The sequence below is a fragment of the Vespa mandarinia genome, chromosome 21 (assembly GCF_050613455.1).
Source record: "Vespa mandarinia isolate Hongniang chromosome 21, ASM5061345v1, whole genome shotgun sequence".
NCBI classification, from domain to species: Eukaryota; Metazoa; Arthropoda; class Insecta; order Hymenoptera; family Vespidae; genus Vespa; species Vespa mandarinia.
In genome coordinates this window covers 457,792-472,468 of record NC_140830.1, presented here as the reverse complement: position 1 = coordinate 472,468, position 14,677 = coordinate 457,792, and the positions used below count along the sequence as shown (strand labels likewise).

The following is a 14,677-nucleotide window of genomic DNA, read 5'->3' as shown; positions in this document are numbered from 1 at the left end:
CCTCTTTCTCTCTTTCTCTCTTTCTCTCTGTTACTAACCTAACGCGGTGAATCTTGGAAAGGTGAACGAAATTTGAGAAGAACTTCGGCGAATAGACACCTATGTACGCACCAACGGATTTTCCTGTAGAATGAAGAGAATGATGAAAGAGATCACGCTGTTAATTTTAAGATTCTTGTTTCAGCGAACTGTTGCGGTGTTGGTGTAGAAGATCCTAACTCTCAGGAAGCTGGCTCAAATGGTGGAGGGGGTGGGAATGGTGGTGGGATAGCCGTTATACCGGATCGAGCTTCTCTAGAACTTGACAAGCTACCCCCTTATCAGGACATTGCTCCTAGTCCCGGTGAGTCTTTCCCTATCACTTCAATCCCAAAACAAATTGATCGTTTGCCTCTCTAACAAAGGAAATCTCATGTGGGATATAATTCTTGAATTTTTAAATAACCTTGAAAATATGATGGAAAATGACGAGTTAGGATACTTTTAAATATTTCTTACATGTAACAAACCGCTTTTACGTAACCGATCATTCAGTATTTTTTATAGAAAATTAATAAGGAAATACACGGAAATTTGTTTACGATGGCGCATATACTATGATCTTGTTGTGTTGATACTTGTATTTTTGTATAGATAATTGTATTTTTAATTAGATAAAAATTACATTAACAAAATTATATTCTAACATAAAAGATTAAAAAGTGAACTGGCTTTTAATGGAATTAACGAGGATGCTCTTATGGAATTCAAAGATGTGATTAAAAATAAACTAAAATGTTGCTTTACAATTAATCGTGTAAGAAAAATATCCCGAATGTAAAAAAAAAAGAAGAAAATAAAATATAAATAAAACCTAGTAAACAATGAATAAATAAATAAATAAATAAATAATAGAAAATTTCCACATATACACAAGTAAGATCGATCTTGGATCTCTTTCAGTTGTAAACTTGAATACTTGCCATTGCATCCATGTTGCCGATTAAATATGGCTTCAATGTTTCTTCGATTTCTTCTTGCATAAAAAGCAACAATTTTTCTAATGAGACTATTGCTTTCTCGACAACACCGTAAGGATATTTTTTTAGACAAAACTGTTGGGAATGCTTCATGCAAAATCACCAATGTGCAAAAAAAGAAAATATTGCCTCGTTAGAAATTTTAATCGAAATAAAATTTTTCAATTGTATTTGATGTATTTTTTTAAATGTATGTATTTAAGCCTAATGTGTTTAAGTTTATTGCCTAAGCTTTTATTAACTATAGTTACGAATTTGCTAATTTAAACGGTTTTACACGCATTTAGTTTGTATACTAATTCGAAAATTTCATACTGATAGCTTAATAATTTTCTAAATGACATCGTTTGTTAAAAAAAAAAAAATTTTTATAAGATATGGAAATGTTTCTTCTTTAACTTCTCACAATTTTTTTAAATAATTATTTTCAATATGGCGTCCATTTTATTGCAATTATTTTTAAAGTTAAAAATTAACGAAATGGCTCGATCAAAATTTTACACAAGACTTTTATAATACGTAAAGATATTTTATGTAAAATTTCAAACAATTTGATCACAATCTATTAATAAATATATTTTATAATTTAAATATATACATTAATTAACTATTTGTACTTCATATTTATGTTATTATTAAATTCTTATCTATAAATATTTTTTTTTTAAATTTAATAAGTATCTTTTTTAAAATAATTTTTCTTACTTTATAATACATTTGATATTAATTAAATTAGATTATAAAATAATTAAATATTCTAAAATCTTAATTTTAAATAAATATTAATTATTTATCAGTTATAATTTATAAAGTAAATACCCAATCACATTATTAGTTATAATAAGAATAATTATAAAAATTTATTTATATATTATAATATATGACATATCTAAAATTATTTATTTATTATGATAATAATTATTTTTACTTTATTTAAATTCTTACTTAATATTGGATTATGTAATATAATATGTGACATATCTTAAATTATTTATTTATTAGAAGAATAATTACTTTGTTTAAATTTTTATATTTTATTATATTATTATATTTAATTTAAATATTTATATATATATATATATATATATAAAATTTCACAAAATATCAAAAAGTCAAGAAATTTTTCCTTTTAGTAATTTTTTTATTAAAAATAAGATAAAAACATATATTTTTTTTAGCAAAAATTAATAAATTCTTCTTTCAATAATTTTTTTATTAAATAAAAATTAAATATTTATTACATTGAACTTACAAAGTGATTTCTATTTTAATATAAATATATTAACGTTTAATTGTGATGCAGAGAGATTAGCGATCGAATTTAATATACGAGTAGAATTTTCTGACAACAATAAAAAAAATATTGCATCTGTTCATCGATGCCGATAAAAATTAAAATAAAAGGCAATTCGATTAAAAAATAAAATTGATTTTTAAACAAAATTAAAAATTTTTAACAAATTTCAAAATTGAAATTGATTTTTAAACAAAACGACTTGCTATTAGCAGAAAATATTTTGGGATATCTTCAAATTCATCACTCTATTTACTTCAATATTGTGAACTTTACTTTAAAACCCTTAAATTATATTAAGGTTATTCATAAGTCCTCGATCTTTTTAAATAAATAAATTAACTTTAAAGTTCAACTTTTCTAATATCTGAAAACACGTTTTGTTCTTTTCAATTGTAAAACAGATTATGAATTTATTGTTTTAAACAAAAAAATAAAAAATTTCTTTTTATCCCAAAACAAAATAACGGACTATCAATCTTCAGAAGTACATATACGTCATTGAATGTTATTTTATTTTCGATCGAGTTTTAACGCAATAATAAAAATTTGTGATATCTATGAAGGTTTAAGGTTTAATATGAGCCTATTTCCGTCAAATTGGTTCACCGAATTTGTCAGGAATGATTTTGACTTATCTCATGACTTATTTTATCTTATTTGACGAATAATTAGTCTGCTATATTGATATTTTAAAATTATTGGTTGAGGATCAGATTCAAAATTAATAATCCAAAAAATAGTTAATATATTTAGATCCCTTGCTCGATAATGCAAACATACTTATATGAAATCAGAAAAGTATCTAGGCAAATTATTTGGGTTTTGCATTAATTGAATACAGACAAAGATCAGTGACGAATAATTTATACATTGTTATTAACTAGTCAATGAAGTCATTCATTTCCTAACAAAATTGTCACCTGTAATGAAAAATGGATAACTTGAAACATTCCAATCAATGTTTTTTTCCGAACCAATCAACTATACAGATGTCGCATTTCAAATTTAATCTTTTGATTAAAAAAATAAATTTGATTTGCAAATCAAATTCACCCTTTTTTAAATCAAATTCATCCTTTTGCAAATCAAATTTACCCTTTTGGAATTCACAATCAAATTCATCTGTTTGCAAATCAAATTTCATTGTTTTGCAAATCAAATTTTTCTACAAAATTCATCAAATTATCGTCTTTTAATTTCTGAAATAAAAAGTAACGAAAAGATATTTAAAAATATGCAGTCGAAAGTAAAATTTCAAATCACTGCTTATTAAATTTATTCGGCCAACAATAAAAAATCTAATGAAAATTTACATGAGTTTATATTTTGTTCTAATCTCAAATCACACATTTAAAGAAAATTATTCTTTCCCGTAAATAGTAAGAATTCCAGATAAATATCGATATAACAGAAACGTGTTTAAATATTATTCATTTAGTAAAAAATAAAATATCCTTAATTTTATTTTATTACATAAAACATTTATATAAATAATGAATTCCGTACATAATGAATTAATGATTACTATTAATTAATTATCTTCAATACATCTTTGTATCAGATACAATAAAATTTGGAATTTCTTAACAATAAATTAATATTTGATTTTATTTTAATTAAAAAAAACTTAAGAAAACAATTCTATAAACAAAAAAAAGAAACTTGATTTGCAAAAAGTTAATTTTAATTTGCAAGATATTGAATTTGGAACAAAAAAAAAATCTGTATTCACATTTAAACCGTGTCTGTATTATGCGTTTGGTAGGACTGTATTGGCATAATTTATTTTGTATTATTAAAACCGGTTGAAATAATTATCGTTGACGTTCATTGTCAAGAAATATTACAGAATGGTTATATTACAAGGAATCAGTGAAGAAACGGTAATGTGATAGCACCACATGCCTTGTAAGAAAAACAACCTAAGAAAAATAAAATAGCTTGAAGTGAATAGTTTTACTGTACAGATTATATTAATTCGATACTCGCAACATCGGATTATCGTTTGTTTATATCTATAAAAAGATATTTTCAAAAATAAATAATTCTAAAAATGTCCGTGACGTTCAAATTCATCAGTTTTATAAACCAATATATTTTTATAAGTGAGAAATAGAAAATTTATAAAAAATAGTACGAAAGATCGTAAATAATAATAGCGATTATGCAATTAATTAGAAAATAATAAAAAAAAAAGAAAAAATTGACTCATATGTGTGTTTAAGAGAGAATATACACCTAAATGGTCCAAAAAAGATAATCTTTTATGATTCTTTTTTGCACGCATTTTTTCTATAATTTATTTTATTGATAAAAATTCATCATTATCGTTAATATGTATTTCGTAGAATATTTTCCAATAAAATAATTGAAACAATTCATTATATTCTTGAAGTTATCGATGTCAAATCAAATAGAGTAGTATAGTATCTCCTGTATATTATCAAAAAAATAAAAAAGAAAAAAAACCAGAAATAAAAAAATACTGGTGTTAGCACATTAAAATTTATTAATGAAGTAATGAATCACAGGATTTACATTGACAATTTAAAACACATTCTCATTTTTAGTGCAGAAAAAAATGAGCACAAAGGATAATTTTATTTTTATGCAAGACAACGATCCAAAATATACTGCGTATAATACGATAATGCGAATATTACATAACACATCACTAACATAATATAAAAACTCCTCCCCAGTCTCCAGATCTCAATTTGATAGAACATTATGGGATTACTCAGAACGTAAAATTAGAAAATACAAAATTTCTTCTAAAAAATATCTAAAAAATGTTATGATGGAGAAATGGAATAAAATCCCATTAAGTGTTACATTGAATTTAATTTAATTTAAATTAATTCGTTACTTAGAAGAGTTCCTACAATATTAAAATCAAATGGAAATCCTATGAAGTATTTAATTAACCAGTTACTCTAATTTTTTATCGTCAGATTTAAGTTACATTTTTTTCAATGAATTTTTGAAAATTCAACAATTGTACGAATAATTATTATTTTCATATTTCTGTTGATTTATTTTTTTTTATCTTGCTAATTTTGTAAGTAACACAAACAATTTTTAAAAAATTAATTTTTTTCTTTTTTTTTTTCTTTTTTAACCATATCCACTCTAAGGATGTGCAAAAATATGTACCAATTAATTGTTTATAAAAAAAAATTAGTTATTAAACTGCAATTTTACGAAATATTATTTATTGAAATTGATCAGTATACGAATACTTTCTACCCTTACTGTACGTATAACATTGAACTTGCTAGAGTCTATCTTAGGCAATAACATCGTCAATTTTCGAAATATTCCTATGAAATTTTCTTAAAATATAATATCATAAAAAATTTTTTCTAAAAAATTGACGAAAAAAACATTTCCCCTCTAATAAAGAATGTTCATATCTGTTGATTGTTTTTTGTTTTTCCTTTTTTTTTCTAACGAGATGTAATAATTTGTTGTCAGGACACAATGTCTGGTCATGGCTTGGTTCAAGACGAGGTGGTGGTACAACGGGTGTCGTCACCACGCCCTTGTCTCTTCCTCAACATAGGAGAGCAATGAACTTACCGGTTGAGAATCATTATACCCATATGCAAACGGACGAGGCACTATACGCCGAACTTGACTCTCAGGCGGCGAGCTACGCGAGCGATCTTCAGTTGCAAATGAGAGGAAGTTCGACGTACGGCACAACTTCCGCCGGTCAAGACGACGAGTATCACGAACTCGATGCGACGAGATTGCATCGCCATTATGGAACTGGAAGCGGAGATGAAACTTTGCAAAGGGAGACCCTTAGAACGCGACATAGCAAAAGGTAATCGTATTTCCTTATTTGAATTTATTTAAAACTATTTATCGAATGAATCTTTGATAGGCTAAAGTGATTGTGCCTTCGTTTACACAAATTTTTTTGTTTTTATTTTTTTATTTTTATTTTTTTTTGCTTTTTTAATTTTATTACCAAGGCAATCGATCGATAATTAACTTTTTATATTTAAAATAAAAGGAAAAAATTTTCCTTGATAATTATGTTCAAAGGTGATAAACGATAAAACTTTATGTTCAACTTGAATTGTAAATAATTTAATTCAAATGTCAATGTCTTATTAAATTAAATTAAATTAAATTAAATTAAATTAAATTAATTGTGCATTATTTGTTGTAAGATAAACGTTACGTCTGTAATAATACATTCTACAATGTACGTTTGAATATATATATATATATATATATATATATATATATATATATTTTATTATATAACTTTAGTAAATCAATTAATGTCAGTAAATATCCAAAATGAAGAAATTAGGAATTTTGATAAAAATCCTAACCACCTAATGTTTTTTTATTATAAAAAAAAGAAAACTAGGAATTTAACTCGTTTTTTGTTAACCTATTTTTCGATATCATTATCAAGCCATGTTTATCAAAAACAATAAAGATTATAAAGTTTGGAATTTTCAGGAGAAAAACAAAATAATTTATTTATTAGTAGAGTAAATATTGGAATTATAAAATCCACAATATAACAAACAAATAAGTTTATTTCATATTAAAAAAAAAAATATTTAAAAATAAACAAAAAGTTAATTTTTTTTTATTCTCCCCATTTTAATATTTTTTCAGTCACTTCTCTTTTAAATCCTCGACAATTTGATCAAACTCTTTTCACTAAAAATACGTATATTTTGGTAATTAATTTTGATACCAAATTTACGCTTGTGCAACAATCGTTGAGATATATATATATATATATATATATATATATATTCAATTTTTTTGTCTAGCTTTTTCCTAATAAATATTTTTTTTATACTTTCGATTGATCTTTCTGTAATTTCTGTTTTCTTTCTTTTCACGATGACACAAATAACTAATCAGCCAAATGCAAAGTATAAATACGTGTGAGCGTAATTAAATAAAACAGCACCAAGTGACTAACTGAATTTATAACAATACCGTATAAATTATTAGTGTCAGATTTGCAAATATCATCATAATACATATAATATTTATACCAACAATTATTTTTTAATATTTTATCTGTCAAAAAAATATTATTTGTTTTAAAAATAAGATTCATAGTGTACAAAAAACTAAACATGTGACACGAAATATGTTTAATAAATTGATTCATATATAAATAATAAAGTATTATAAATAAATTCTTGACTTATTACAGCACTAATTGATTAATTAAATCAATCTAATGACTATATTGAAAACAAAAACAAATTTAATTTAAATAAAAATGTTTAATAGGCTACAAGAACCCGATTACGAGATGTATGAAAATGGACCATCAACACCGGTACCACCGAATCAGTTACAACATCATCATCACCATCACCACCATCACAACAATCACCATCACCATCATCAAGACTTAAGAATGGCCAATAGAAATGGCGAACGTCCGTCGTACCAAAATACGGCATATACCGGAAGTGATGCCGAACCGGATGGGCCAACATTGAGTAGCGCCCCGAGTAGCGCCTATTACAGTGATTTAAGCTCGAATTCAACAAATCAACAGATGCCGTCGACTGTATCGTCATCCGCACCTACAACGACTCAAACGAATCTCCATCTTAATCCGCAAAACTTGGAAACGCCGCAGTATAGATTGGCGGCGATAAACGAGAGTACGGTGCCCTCGGATTATATTTAAAAAAAGAAAAAAGAAAAAAGGATGGCAAAGAAGATTCTTCGAAAATTACAAAGTGTTTTCATGGATTATATTGTATTATAATATCATAGCATATAGTTACTCTTACTTTCTAGTGATTTTGTTTTAAATGAAATTAATCTTCGCACAAGTGATCGCGAAACGTGAAAATCCTTTCTATTTACGACATGATATATTTTTGTATTCCGAACAATCATCAACGTCTTTTCGACTTGTAATATGAAGTTGGATATATTTTTTTTCCATCAAAGAAAAGAGATATGGACTTTTGCGAAGCGCATCGCTTAGGATAGAAAAAAAAGAAAGAGAGTGAGGGGGGTGGGGTGAAAAATCGGTTCTGGTTATAATTGATTACCTCCGCAATGTTCACTTTTGATTCTAATCGTATTTTATATCGCATTAAGAACAATAAAGTTCTATGTCTTGGCCTATCGTTTCGAGATCGCATCACTGATCGATTTGACGCGGTTCGTGTGTTTCCCACTTATGCGGTCTAGGAGAAGATTAAAGAAAAAGATAAAGTTATTTATTTGATAGCCATGCGGTCGCGCGGTGTTCGATGATTCGAAAACAATTCGGATAAGACTGGGAAAAAAAAAACAGTACGACATTTTTTACGGAGGAACGAAGGAAAAAAATATTTCTTTTTTTTTTTTCTTTTTTTTCCCGAGAGTGTTAGCTCTTCCCAATAATTTCAAATCTTTCACGTCAGTCTATTTAAATATAACGAATTATTCAAATAACGTTCGAAAATATTTCGAATGATACTATTTATAATCAAACGTCACGTTTACAATTTTAGCAAAATTTTGAAAAGAAAATCGTATAAAAATCTTAAAATCGGAAAAAAGAAACTCGGGAGAAAATGAAATGTGAATTAAAACAAAAATGAAAGAAAAAAAAGAAAACAAGAAAAAAAAAAAGGAAAAACCGATGACGAAGAAAAAGAAAAAAATTACGTAAAAGCGAGAATTTCAAAACTCGAACAATACGGAGGATGGGGTACACAAAACGAACGGAATGAAGTCGTCGTTGCCAAGAACAGGTATTTCGTAATTTGACGTTCGGAGAAGCTTCCAGTGAATGCCCTTGAGCTACGTCCGCATCGCTTTTGCGTTTAAACGGGCCGCCGCCGACACACGCAGGCTCCCTTCTCAACACGTATCCGCGCATACATACATATGTACGTATACCTATCTATCTATATAATACAACTATGTATATATATATATATATATATATATACCTTCGTGTCAGCTCTTTATCTGTATGCAAATGGTCTCGTTTTCGCTTGTACGTCTATACATATATCCTACGTATATACAAATACATGCATACATATGTAGGTATGTACGTGCATACATATATACATATACATAGATACACTTTGTCGAATTACGTCATCAAATTGCGAAATTGCATACTTCCACGAAAGTGCAAATAACTTCTTCGCGGGCGAGTTTAACATTAGCATGATACTTTCTTTGAGGTTACTTCGTCACGAAGAAAGATAAAAAGAAAACAAGAAAGGGAGAAACAGAGAGAGTGGGAGAGAAGGAGGAGAAAGAGAGGGAGGAGAGAGAGAGAGAGAGAGAGAGAGAGAGAGAAAGAACGATTATTTACTTTTCGTTCGTCAACGCGATCACATAGAGATAAACGAACGACGATATCGACCGTTTAAATTAAGGTATAATATACCTATAAGATCATACTAACCGATTAGTTCATCGATCTTTAAATCAAGCTACCTTTTAGAAACATGCGATAACGATTCGATCGTTTGTCTTCAACTCGTTCGATCGACTAGTGGACTAATTAATTCCACCGCGGCGGATACGTCGAAGAGTCATTTAATCGTCGCTCTTCCTGCCCTCCTCTCTCACTTTCTCTCTCCCTCTCTCTCACTCTCTTTCTCTCTCTCTCTCTTTCTCTCTTTCTCTTCCTCTTTCTCTTTCTCTCACCCCTCTCAACTCATTTCCGTTCACGTTAATTACGCGCTCCGGTAGACCCGATTGTTTTTGTTCGACACGCGATGCTGTTACCGCAAGAAGAAATTGTCGATTTGCCTCGTTTTCTGTCTCTTTCTTTTCAACCGATATACATTGCCCCGAGAATAAAAAAGAAAAAGAAAGAGGTAGAATTTTTCTACTCTTTGCAGTAGATACGAGAGTGAGGGAGAGAGAAAGAAAGAGAAATAGAAAATTTGTTACCAGATATACTGGATACTATACACGTTCATTATTGTTATTAGTGGTAACGAGAACATCGATTTACGAGAGGAAATATGTTTCGTAATTATAATTTATTTCTCGTAGCTTATAGGATGCTTTTATTGCCATAAAAATTTTCACTCGATATTTCTTATTAAATCGTATCGAATTAACGTGATATCATTTTAACGTAGATAGGTACGAATGATATTTCGCAATAATATTAGCATTAACAAAATTATAATTTTTCGATGAAATTCTATTGTAATATTATTTATATTGTATATCGTCGTATTCGTTGTATCGTTATCAATTCATCGATATGATATTATTCGCGTATAATACAACGAACAACTTGAAATGGTATTAAATGTAATATTAACGATATAAACGAATGAAAATGTATTTTTATGTATTTGTGAATAATTATATTTCGAAGGGTCCCTAGAATATCTCGGCACGTACCTGTGAACGGGTCGTGCGTTAAAAGTCAAAAGGAGTTTCTCACATGTATATCAAAAACACATACACATGTGCGAGAGAGAAGAGATACACTAATACAAGAGGATGCAACAATGCGGTACCTTGAGGGCACGCAATAATTAATTGCGCCCTTGCGGTCACAATGGCGGGCGTGCGGGTAGAAAAAGAGAAGTTGTAATTGTAGTAGTAGTGGTAGTAGTAGTAATAGTAATAGTAGTAATAATAGTAGTAGTAGTAATAGTGGGAAGAAGAGGAGAAGGGTGTGAGAGAGAGAGAGAGAGAGAGAGAGAGAGAGACAGAAAGTCAGTGCCCCGTCGCATTATTTTGCGAAAAAAGAAATAAAAAGAACAAAAATTCAACGAAGTCGCACCCCGAAGGCCGCGCCATCTTAACGGTGGCAGTAACTTTAAGCGTTATCATGGACGTGTTACACACAAATGAGAACGTATTATGGAATTCGCTTGCGACCGTGTTTAATTAAGGTCCACCTAACAGTGAAAGAGAAAGAGAAAGAGAAAAAGAGAGAGAGAGAGAGAGAGAGAGAGAGAAAAGAAAAAGAAAGAGACAAAGACAGGGAATACCTTCCGCGTTCGGGCACACGTGTGCATTCAGTTAAATTCGCATGGAATACCATCGCACCGACTTTTATTTTACCATTTACTTTCGGATAATTTTCCAATCAAATGAATAGCACAAAAATAAACAACAAATTATCTTAGCACAAAATCAATCGCAAACGATTTGTGCTATACGTTTCATTTCGTTATTCTCGAAGGGACAATTTCAACGGTATTGGAGAAAGGGTATACGGGATGGGAAGAAGGATCTGGAGAAATCGATCTATCAATCGTGGGAATCGCAAAATAATCCTTAAGACGACGAGAATTCGACAAAATTTTCTCGGATTTACGTGCGCGAAACTTTAAAACGTTAATAATAATAGCCGAGTAAATGTCGGCGAAACGTCGACGAATGGTCGTAACCGAGGACGGCCCTGTAACCGCCCTTCTCTCCGGCTCTCCCTCGGCCATCCGTCTCCTCCTCCTTCTCGTCCTGCGACATGTGCGCGCGCGCGCTTTTTCGAGCTGCGGGATATATAAATTATACATGTAAATATACGGGCGGCCGAAGAGCCCGTCGTGGAGATCGAATCGTGAGATATCGCGAAACGCGTTCGTGTGTGCCCAACCACGCACACACTATTATCATCATCCTTCTACTCCTCCTCCTCCATCTCTTCTCCTCTTCAGCACCTTACGCATTACCCAACACGCACGATATATGCTGGACACACCTATAGCAAATACCTTTGTCGTTTTCGCTAATACCCCTTACCCCTCCTTAAAACCCCACCTCACTCGCTTTAATCTCTCTCTCTCTCTCTCTCTCTCTCTCTCTCTCTCTCTCTTTTTCTCTCTCAACCATACCAAATCGCCCTTTCGCGCATACCGAGCCTTTCTCTACGATCTGCATTTTTCGGATCGTTAACGTAATCCTCGAAGCAACGATTCGATTTGACTCGAGATAATTCACCAAATAGGTATGGTTCCCAAAAGTTGTTTGCTTTTATCCAATCGTCTATTATCTCTTTCCTTTTTGTTCTTTTTCTTCTTTGTTTCTTTTTGTTTTCTTTTTTCTTATTCTTTATTTTTTTCTTCTTTCTATTTCTTCTTCTTCCTCTTCTTATTCTGTCCTCTTTTTCTTTTTCTCACTTTCCCAATCGCCACCTAACAATGGATTTTTCTATCCTCAAAATAATTAAGAATCGTTTATATTTTTTATTAATTATATAGAGAGTCGTTGAAATCAATATTTTAAGTAACTATTTTTCTTTGTATAAATATATAAACGTATATATAGATCTTAGTTCATGAGACATTTATGAAGATAATTTTTGAACGTTTTAACTTTGATATGCGTTCGATATGCGCCGTTTAAATTTTTGCGATATTTTACTAAATTGCATTTGAATTCAACGGACATGACTATATTATATTATATGTTTCTTAATTTGTTAACAGAAAGAGATGAAAAAAAAACACAACTTAGTCTATCTTCAGATAGTCAAAAATGTAAAAAAAAAAAAAATAATGATCTATCATTATTGAAAAATTATTGATTTAGTTTAATTTTTACTTAAAGTTCCGAAATCCAAATCAATTTTAATCAATCTCGAACTTAACATAAACTAATTGAAATTAAATCGATGCTTGTTTAATCGTGATTTTAAGTTTGAGTTACCGTTTAGATTTAGATATTGATTGGATCTAAATTGCATCTGATCAAAATAAAAAAAATATATACTTTCATGGATATCTCGTAAACTAAGATCGATTTGTACGATTATATTTATCGAGAAAAAGTTGTTTAAAATCATGAACCTAAGAACATATTCAAAAATCATCGAAATCGATAAGATAGACATATTATCGATGAGATAAACGTATTATCGATGAAATAAACGTACATAATTATCCATTTCTTTATAGATAGATGTCTATAGATAGATATATTTGTTATATAATTCTTTAATAAATGTGTACGTGTGCATGTAGGTAGAAATAAACAAATAAATGTTGCGTCGTAACCATACGTATCATACATTGTTCTATTATCTTTTAACTTCGAATTTGTAATTGATATTGTTCGAATTTAAAAATTGCGCAGTTACTATTTAAGGATTAAGATTCAAATCGAATTGGCCGTTACGAAAGTAGAATCTTATCTCGATCATGCCGTACCAATTTTCGAATCGTTCTATTAAAAGTCTTTTAGAATATGAAAGTGTGAGAGAAAAAAAAATGCAATGCGCTCAAAATTTATCTCTCTCTCTTTCTCTCTCTCTCTTTCTCTCTCTCTCTCTCTCTCTCTCTCTCTCTCTTTCTTTCTCTCTTTCTCAAATCAGAATATTTAGTTGACATATGGAGTTTTATTATATGATGAAACTAGACGAGTTAACTAATATATCATGTTCAAATAATCCCGTCTTTACAAGTTATATAATGTAATGATTAACGTCGATGTATATCGATATTCATACCGACAAAATACTTTAAGAAAAAAATAAGATATATATACATAGCCCGTTCGAACAGACAGAAATGGAGAGATATTATCAAACGTATGGGACAAGGAAGCGATTGGATTCAGAGTTAATTCAAAATTTCAGATTGGATGCCTCTATTTTATAGCAACCATTATTAAATATTAAAATATTAAATACTTAAATATCTTCTCGGTCTGACATATATATATATATATATATATATATATATATATATTATATATATATATATATTTATATTTCGTAAGACGTATGTAATTGACAGATATATCACGAAGATTTTAATTCAAGTTAATATTCATATTTTTGTACAAACGTACATTCACCAATGATCGATAAGCTGAAATGCTGTTTCATCGATGTCACGTAATGCAGATATATTTTTGTTCATATATGATTGTTCATGTAGAACAATCGTTTTTAATAAATATATAAAATAAGTAAATAATGTGCACATGTTATTAATGGAGAGTAGTAAATCATGCAATTACTGATTAAATAGTTCATTAAGGAAAATTAATTATTAATTGTACAGACCTTCTCTACTTTGAACTATATCGAGTAAGTCAATAATATCCAAAGAGATTATGTATCTGTGATCGGTAAAATTTCCAGTATGATAACTTTAAATTTATTAAAGTTTAGAATTTTTCAGAAAAATGAAATTTATTTCAACGTTTGTTTCCAATCAGTTTGAAAGTATTATTAATTAATATTGAAAAGAAATCGTTCGACAACAATCTCGATCTTGAGATTACACATTTCATGATTATCTGATTGATCCCTGGCAAATATTAAAAAAACTTCCACTAACAAAGAAAAGGTATTATTTATCGAAATAAAATAATTATTTTTCATTCCTTTATTACAATGTTTTTGCATTCGTCTAGAGTG

At 29.1% G+C, this 14,677-nt stretch overlaps 1 protein-coding gene across 4 annotated transcripts in view; it reads left to right on the top strand.

Annotated features, from left to right (window-relative positions):
• Positions 1-12,508, top strand: part of LOC118443878 (uncharacterized) — a 158,665-nt gene extending 146,157 nt beyond the window's left edge. For 3 of the 4 annotated variants that reach the window (XM_035871487.2, XM_035871486.2, XM_035871485.2), the window contains exons 5-7: positions 185-343; positions 5,794-6,148; positions 7,600-12,508. In XM_035871487.2, coding sequence (XP_035727380.1) covers positions 185-343; positions 5,794-6,148; positions 7,600-8,008 — 923 coding nt within the window. In that variant the 3' untranslated portion in view covers positions 8,009-12,508. The remainder of the gene's footprint in view (positions 1-184; positions 344-5,793; positions 6,149-7,599) is intronic. The other variant, XM_035871490.2, reaches the window with a different exon arrangement.
• The last annotated feature ends 2,169 nt before the right edge of the window (positions 12,509-14,677 follow it).